The sequence below is a fragment of the Haematobia irritans genome, chromosome 5 (assembly GCF_050003625.1).
Source record: "Haematobia irritans isolate KBUSLIRL chromosome 5, ASM5000362v1, whole genome shotgun sequence".
Lineage (NCBI taxonomy): Eukaryota > Metazoa > Arthropoda > Insecta > Diptera > Muscidae > Haematobia > Haematobia irritans.
In genome coordinates, this window is record NC_134401.1 from 1,828,880 (window position 1) to 1,837,888 (window position 9,009).

The window sequence follows — 9,009 nt, forward strand, 5'->3', positions numbered from 1 at the left end:
TGGATGACAGTCTTTCGTAAAAGTTTCTGCGCAATCCATGGTGGAGGGTACATAAGATTCGGCCTTGCCGAACTTACGGCCGTATATACTTGTTTTTTTTTTTTTGTAATTTAAACAATTCGCTGTGTGTCTTTTTTAATAATATAAAAGTAAAAAAAACTTCAAGTAAACCTGATTTTTTAATATGGACGAATTTCAAAAAATCCTCAAATTTGTGGAAATTCCCCACTAAAAAATTTCGTTCTCGTCCACGAAAAAATATCCTCAATTTGGGGAAAATACCCAATACTGGTTATGAGTAAATTACGGTACGATCACACTGGGTAAATATTTGACAGAAATCAAGAAAGAATTGGTCACCACAGTCAAACCAGCAAGCATTTTTAGCTCATATTTGGGTTTATAACATTAGCATCACAATACGAGTAGTTTTCAAACCCCGTATCCAGATATTTCGAAAATGGTCCTGGAAAAAGTTTGTCACTCATTTTGGTCAAATATTTGCCTAGTGTGACCATATCCGAAAATGTTAACTTTTTGATGATTAGATTCCAAAATGTTTAAAAAAAGCGCCAACCATATTTGTGCCCATATTCAATATAATTTATACCGAATTTATTGAATGAATTCGCATGGTGAAGAAGATTTATTTTTTTCTTTAATAATATTAGGTTCCTGGCAAATGTTACATTTTATAATTTTCCTCAATATCAGAAAAGCGGACACTGCTCATTTGTAAGGGTGTAATTTTTAACTTTTATTGTAATATAACCAGATATTTAAATAAGTTCTTTAGTAATATGAAATATTCCGAGCATTTTTGAAGGAATAACAAATATGTATTGGAAGGTCAATTTGAAACTATATGAACTGACTTTCCAAGTCAACCTGGAGTAATAAGCTGACTGTTCAATATAGCCTTTAAACATAACCTTCACGTTTATAATCCAAAATACTAGGCTGTCATTGTATTTTATAGGGTAGCTTATTGCGTTTTATTATTTTTTGGAGATCTTAATCTTTGAGTCCTTTACATAAACTCAACAACCAATTAAATACAGATTTTATTGTTATCAATTAAAACATATGATACATTTCACATACTTATAGTATATTTCTCTATATCGAAAAGTACGTACATTCATTTTGTCTATTTGTTAGTCACATTTTTTTGCAATATTTGGAAGTTGAATTTTAATATATAGTCAACAAAATGACCGTGAGTCGTTGAAAATTGTTCATGAATCCATATGTCTGTATGTAGGGTATATCACATTCGTATTGTGATTACGGTTGTGCATGTTTATACAATCAACTAATATTTCAAGCAACAAAACTATAAGGAAAACATAAACTAACATATCAAATCAGTTTAGTTTTGACAGTGAATACAAAAACTTGTCCCTTTTTGGGATATAAAAATATATTAAAAATTACAGTTGAAAAAAATTAGTTGCGTGTTAATATTTTCCAAAGAAAATGCTATCTAAAATATTCAAAGGCTTTTTTCGTGCAAGTCCTAAGGCTACTGCTGCTGCCAGTGATAACGGGGACGATGGCGTCGACAAGGATTTGACTTTAACATCGAGCGTCAATTTGTTGCAACAGCTTCGCAAATCCCAAGATAACCACAGCCCAATTGGAGAGAAAAATACTTCTTCTTCATCCACGACGACGACGCCGACAATGAAGAATCAACAGATCCCAGGCAACAGCAATAGCAAAAGTAAACACCAACGCCTGGATGTGGTGGTCCCAGTTAAACCCTATGAGCGAGGACAAATACCAAACGTAAAGAGTCATAATCAGGGTAACAAGGAAAAGCGTGAGCAGCTGCAGATTCCATGTGGCAAAACTGACAACAACAGCTTGGGTGGCATCACCAACAATCGTCACCACAACATAACAACAGAGAGACGTATACGGAGACCCCCCCAGTGGATGGGTAACTATGAAAAGGCCAAAGCTAGAGAAACTCTCAACAATTACCGGAATTCCAATGCAAAGGATGCTATTACCAGTCAAGAGGATGGTGATGTTGGTGGAGAACAAAGTAAAATAAGTGAATGCCGAAGCGGCTTATTGGCAAAGACGCGTTCGTTCATTATCGAGTTTCTACAGAATTCCTCTATACATGGTTTTGTCTATTTGGCGAAAATTGGATTAAATTTCATAGAAAGGTAATGCACGGGCTCACATGTGTGTGCATTTGATATTCGTGAATGTTAAGAAAATTAAACGGAAATGACAGAGAGAGAGCGGGAGTGTGTGAGAAAGATTGAGAAATAGAAGTATAATAATGGGTGATTCCACAGCAAAAAGTTATCCAACAAATTGATCCGAAAAACGGGAAGATTTATACTAAAACTTTACAAAAATATGAACAAAATTTTTTCAAAATTAAATTTTAATTGAATTTCCAAAAATATTGAAGGAAAACTTCAATTGCAACAAAACTCAATCACAAAAGTTAATTTTTTTAATTTTTTACGCAGTTAAATATTCCCAAAAAGATTGATCCTAAAAACAGGAAGATTTTCTAAAATTTCACCTGATCCACGATGTTACTACACAGAAAAAACATATCACCAAAATTTTTCAAATTAAAATCTTAATTGAATTTCCAAAAATATTCAGTTAATTGACTTTGGTGATTGATTCTATCATTACTATGATTAAAGATATTTCAATTAAAAACTAGGATCAATTAATTTCGTAATTGACAAAAGTCAAAAAATATATTTTTTGCGTATACACAATACCATGGTAAATATGCAGTGAAGCGGACACCTACCGTCGCCAAAAATTTGTCCACATTTAGGAGTTGTCCCTTTTTGAGAAGTAAATCTGATATAATAGCAAACGTGTCACGAAAATTGTCTAAATTTCAGAAGTGTCCAAGTTTGATAGGTTTCACTGTCATAGCGATAATGTGTAAATTTGATACCAATTGTGTCTCTGGTATGCAAAATATGAGTTTTTTTTCTCCTAATCTGAAGGCATTTTAAAATCGGTGGTAGGATTTTTACAATTTGTGGTTTACTCCAATCTGCTCTCTCAATATTTCTTTATATGGTAACATATTCCAAATCCACCTATTTACTAATAGAGTCTGAAACCAATGATCTCCACTAATTCCTATAAGGAGAATTATGTGCCTATAGTCACTACAAGTGGATTTATCCATATACTGCATACATAAAATGCCATTGGAGCGTATGGTTTTTTTTGTCATAACGATTGGTCTGTTAATCATACGTACAGGTATACGGGTCCCTTGACTACGTAAAGTCTATCTTCACAACAGATATGCAGAAGACACAAAGAGCATTGTCATGACAACATGATCACAGACAAATACGTATGACAATATATTTATCATTGTGCTTTGGCTAATGACAAAACAAAACATAAGTGGCAAAATATAAGCGTGTTAATCATCTTTATTTCCATGGATAAGAGTTTTTTTCTCCAAACATTTTAGAATGTTAATTAAACAAAACAGATTAAATACATACAAATGAAAAGTAAAACAAGCTCTAGTACAGAAAATGAGTTACATCACCCGCTCTCTATGTTTCATAAGTCCATAACCAAATAAATCTCTATGGGCTTTAGTTTTAAAGTTACATTTTTCCAATACTTCTTTTTTATGCCATTTGTGGCTTTAATACCTGGATTATTCATTTTGACCATGAATTCATTTTATTTAGAACATTGTGGTTGGCATTTATCTGTGTGGCAGTATTTAGTATCATATCGCTTAGTCGCCGCACCTGGGAACGTTTTCAAACATCGCCAATGGTCATCTCCATGGATCGTAATAAATTGGTTTGGAATACCAGTTTTCCATCATTGACTGTGTGCCCACATAAACGAATCGATGAGCTTAAAGTGGAGGAATATATTCTGTAAGTAGTAGTAATAGTGGGAGAGATTATGAGGTAGTTGTTGGTATATGGTAAACCCATGTATATTGGACACACACACATACACTTGCACACACTCTCATATATGGGCTCTTATGACAAAAGCCATATGAGTATGGCTGGTGATTGTGGTTGTTGTAATGTTTTTTTTTCAAAGGGGTTCCTTGATTTCGGCCACCAGTAACCGCCACCGCAATATATGCATTGGACTGAGAATGGATTACAATTTATAGCTTGTATAAGCCCACCAAATTTTTTTTGTTTTTGAAATTATTCGAACTCACGTGTGTTGCCATGAGATTTTTAGACATTGACTATCGATAACTAAAAATCTGGGTGCAATTAATATGTAATATAATATGTGAACTATAATAAATTAGAATTACCAAATGAAAATGTTTAAAAATCCAATTTTTATATTTTGTGTTTAGCTCCCATCCAGATATTTTCGAAACTGAGGATGACAAAGAGGGCTTTAAAGATTTTATAGAAAAACTCGCCCGTCTCACCTATGAAAATATTGATCAATTGGTCCTTAATCATTCCTATGGCATAAAAAGTGATAAATTTTTGGATTTACTTTACGAATTGAAATGGCATTTTGAGCCAGAGATAAGTAGTGGAGCTGCAGTGAAAATGTATATATATGAGACCCAAACAGAATTTGGAACATGCCATTCGGTAAATAGTTTAGTGGCTCGTTACAATTCCTATGATTATTGGAAAAACAATCTGTGGCATCCTTTGCATCATGGAGCACGTGTTACTGTCCATCCCTTGGACGGGGAGATATATGCCCAAATCATTAATCTATCGACGGCCTATGATGTTTTCTTTCACAGTTCAGGCGATATACCCAGCATAACTAAGCAACGTTATACATTTCCCGAAACAGATTATACTACAGTGGAATTGATTGCCTTGGAAATTTATACGGCCGAAGATGGAAAAGCGTATGTCATGTTTGGAGATAGTTTCTAAGGATTTGAAACGGAAATTTTTTGTTTTGTTTTAGATTTTCCACAAAACAACGTAAATGTCGCTTTCATTATGAGGCCGAAAATATGTTAACTTCACCCATTTACAGTTTTGGTTTGTGCTTGGCCGAATGTCGCATGTTCTTGGCCTTAAAAGTGTGTCATTGTGTTCCTCACTTCTATAGGAATAGATGTAAGAAATTAAAAATAATATTTTTTTTATATTTTTATATCTATGTCTATTATACGATGGATGGAAGTGTGTTATAAGTTTCTCATTTATTTTGTAACAAAGAATTAAGATCATTCTCTAAGATGTCCGTCCGATTGTTATAAGCAAATGAAGATATTGTGCTCCAATTGTTTAGAGACTCGGTACGGTAGACAAGTCAACTTAGAAAATGGGATATAGCTATCCACTCTTTATGATAGTCTCTATATAAACAGTTCTTATAATTTTAATTCTTCATGGGGAATTTTTAACCAAATTTGTCTGAGGTCTAAAATCTATACAATTTATTGCATTTTATATCCATAAAGGGCAAGTTTATAATATAGTCCTTGTGATAATTCCTTTAATATAGGATTTTGTTTGAATTTTATAGGATGGAACTATTATTTAGTCTTATTTTAGGACTACAAAAATATTGTTGGTCAATATAAAGATTTACCAATTTGTCATATACGGATTTTGGGACCCAAATTTTAATCTTTTAGATCTATGGTCCGATTTAGTGAATAATAAATTTTTTTATAATGTTATATTAAGACATGTTGATAATAATCAATACTCGTGACCCAGGAAATTCTAGGGATTCATATTCGTAGTGCCAGGCCTGTGACATAATGATATGCCAGCATTTTTTGGATTTTACTGAAATGTATTTTTGAAGCATCACATCATGCTTGGGAATAATCACTTATCAGATTTTCAGGAGTACTACCACCCATCAATGGGATTTTTTATTTATTTCCCGTAAACTGCACGGTGTGCACATATCTCGCTCACGCTTACAACTTTGCACTTGTTAGTGCTGCAGAAAAGTACTTTCCCCATGACATTACAAAAGTTAACAAGATTTTTTTTTGATAATAATTGTTTACCAACTTTGGACTGGATGTTAGGTGGCAGCTCGATGTATCAGGCTCACTTAGACTATTCAGTCCATTGTGGTAATTGCAGGGTTGTATGGTCGAAAGACATATTATCTCTTTTTGTGCCCCATAACAAGCAAATTTTTTAGTTTTTTTTATACCCACCACCATAGAATGGTGTCGGGGGTATAATAAGTTTGTCATTCCGTTTGTAACACATCGAAATATCCATTTCCGACTATATAAAGTATATATATCCTTAATCAGGGAGAAATTCTAAGACGATTTAACGATGTCCGTCTGTCTGTTGTAATCACGCTACAGCCTTCAATAATGAAGCAATCGTGCTGAAATTTTGCACAAACTCGTCTTTTGTCTGCAGGCAGTTCAAGTTCGAAGATGGGCTATATCGGTCCAGGTTTTGATATAATCCCCATATAAACCGACCTCCCGATTTGGGGTCTTGGGCTTATAGAAATCGTAGTTTTTATCCAATTTGCCTGAAATTTGAAATCTAGAGGTATTTTATGACCATAAAGAAGTGTGCCAAAAATGGTGAGTATCGGTCCATGTTTTGGTATAGCCCCCATATAGACCGATCTCCCGATTTTAATTCTTGGGCTTATAGAAACCGCAGTTTTTATTCAATTTACCTGAAATTCTAAATCTAGAGGTATTGTAGGACCACAAATACGTGTGCCAAAAATTGTGAGTATCGGTCCATGTTTTGGTATGGTCCCCATATAAAACGACCTCCCGATTTGGGGTCTTGGGCTTATAGAAACCGTAGTTTTTATCCAAATTGTCTGAAATTGGAAATCTAGAGGTATTTTAGGACCATAAAGAGGTGTGCCGAAAATGGTGAGTATCGGTCCATATTTTGGTATAGCCCCCATATAGACCGATTTCCCGATTTTACTTCTTGGGCCCTAGAATCCGAAGTTTTTATCCTATTTGCCCGAAATTGGAAATCTAAAGGTATTTTCGGGTCATAAAGAGGTGTGCCGAAAACGGTGAGTATCGGTCCATATCTTAGTGTAGCCCCCATAAGAACGATCTCCCGATTTAACTCCTTGGGTTTCTAGAACCCGTAGTTTTTATCTGATTCGCCTGAAATTGTAAATATTCTGGTATTTTAGGCTCACAAAAACGTGTATCGGATTAAGTTTTTATCGGTCCATTTGGTAATGCCTCCATATAGACCGACTTCACTTCTTGAGGGTGTAGAAGGCGCACTGATCATGAAAATTGCTTGAAACTCAATGTAAAATTTCCAGATTTTACTTCTACATATTTAAGATTTCAAATCAAGACGTTATTTTATAATTTTCACACTTACAAGATATGTTAATGATTCCTCTAAAACTCAAACAAAAATGGTTCTTATAAATCCAGAATCTGATATAGTCCTCATAGGTGAAATCTTTAAATTTATCTTCGGCAAGTGTCCTCAAGTCCTCAAGCCCTCCTGAAATTTCAAAGGAAACCCTAATATTTGGTTCATGGTGGTGGGTATTTAAGATTCGGCCCGGCCGAACTTAGTGCTGTATATATTTGTTTTTTTTTTTTTTTGTTTTTTTTTTTTTTTAATTTACATCCAAAACATTGAGTTAGGATCACACCTAAAGAAGTGATGCGAATTCAGTGCACTGGCTGTTAAAATCGAGGACTTCCGTCCTATGGTAAGCCCATGTTAAATTCATCGCTTCTGCGTCAATTTTGCACAACTTCCGAATCCAAAAAGAAGATTTTCATTACTTTTTTGGCGACGCTGTTTTTGTTGGGAATGTGAATAGTCTATGTGAGCCTGAAACTTATTCGGGCTGCCATTTTAACCTAACCTTTAACCTGTTAGAGTATCTATCCTACATTATACAAGAATAATATCCATTTTTTCTCAAGTTCTTCATTAATATATTTTACAGTAAGAAATGGCAGAGTTCTGCCTATATGCGATTTGCAAGGATTGGCCTGTGTGGCTACCTTAAAAAGTAAGTTGAAATATATGAAATATTAAGAAAAATATCTACTAAACTCTGCTTCATATCTCCTTTAATACTTCTAATAATTTAGGTGAGATGATATCATTGAAATCTATTCGTCATAAAATCAATTGTGATTGTTTGGCAAACTGTGATGATTCCAATTTCTTTGTACAATCATATGTATGTATGCAGACCTATTAGCTTTTGATTTTGTTAGACTTATTTGTAAAATCTTTACAGCGTTCTCGAGTTTGGTTTCTGGGAGCAAATCTCCAATGGGGTATTATAGACTACCCAAAAATGCAATTGCGACGGGATGTTCTTTTCTCGTTTGCTGATGTCTTGGGTAATACGCGTTTATTTGCATTTTATTCTATTAATGGGAGATATTTATTTAAAATTTTTCTTCTTACAGTTTACATAGGCGGTCTGGTGGGTTTCTTCTTGGGTTGCAGTGCCTTAAGTTTTACCGAAGTTATTTATTATTTCACCATACGATTTATACGAAGACTTTATTGTTAAATCCATATTAATTATATGCGTGCACTTTAAATCAAAATAAATGATTAGCAATGAAAAATACACAAGTATCGTAATGATACGAAGCTAATTATCCGCAATTTAATGACCTCAATCAATTCACAAATGGTCATAATCCATTAGGACGATTGTGTGACATTTGACAAGCGGAAAATGTTGCGATTTATATAAATTACCCTGCAATTGTAACTCAAGTCGTCTATATATACAAATATGTATTGGTTTGTATGTGTGTGTGTATTTGATTGTTTATGGTTATATATGGTTCATTTGGAGAGTATTTGCTCCCGCTCCCCCCAAAGGATCACTGAGTAGATTTTTATGAGTTTTGTCTTTGGCGATTACAGTTGAAAAACTTCCGGTTTTGTTGGTTGACGGACAATTTGACATGGTGTATGAAATGCTGTCTGGGAAATTTGTACAAAAGATGGCATAGTGACATAAAGACATATAAGTATATGTACATGCATACGCAAATAATAA

The 9,009-nt window shown here is 34.0% G+C and overlaps 1 protein-coding gene across 1 annotated transcript; it reads left to right on the top strand.

The window, feature by feature from the left end:
- Positions 1–1,479: 1,479 nt before the first annotated feature.
- Positions 1,480–8,567, top strand: ppk9 (pickpocket 9). The gene is made up of 8 exons (XM_075312910.1): positions 1,480–2,180; positions 3,714–3,911; positions 4,361–4,882; positions 4,945–5,099; positions 7,927–7,992; positions 8,075–8,166; positions 8,227–8,332; positions 8,402–8,567. The coding sequence occupies exons 1-8, from the start codon at positions 1,480–1,482 to the stop codon at positions 8,506–8,508; spliced, it is 1,947 nt and encodes a 648-aa protein (XP_075169025.1). The 3' UTR covers positions 8,509–8,567.
- Positions 8,568–9,009: the final 442 nt, after the last annotated feature.

Bases quoted from the DNA above. Each gene is read 5' to 3' on its own strand.
- ppk9 (XM_075312910.1), top strand. From the start codon at position 1,480: ATGCTATCTAAAATATTCAAAGGCTTTTTTCGTGCAAGTCCTAAGGCT. The intron at 3,912-4,360 runs GTAAGTAGTAGT...TTTTGTGTTTAG, and splicing joins AAAGTGGAGGAATATATTCT to CTCCCATCCAGATATTTTCG. The intron at 7,993-8,074 runs GTAAGTTGAAAT...CTAATAATTTAG, and splicing joins CTGTGTGGCTACCTTAAAAA to GTGAGATGATATCATTGAAA.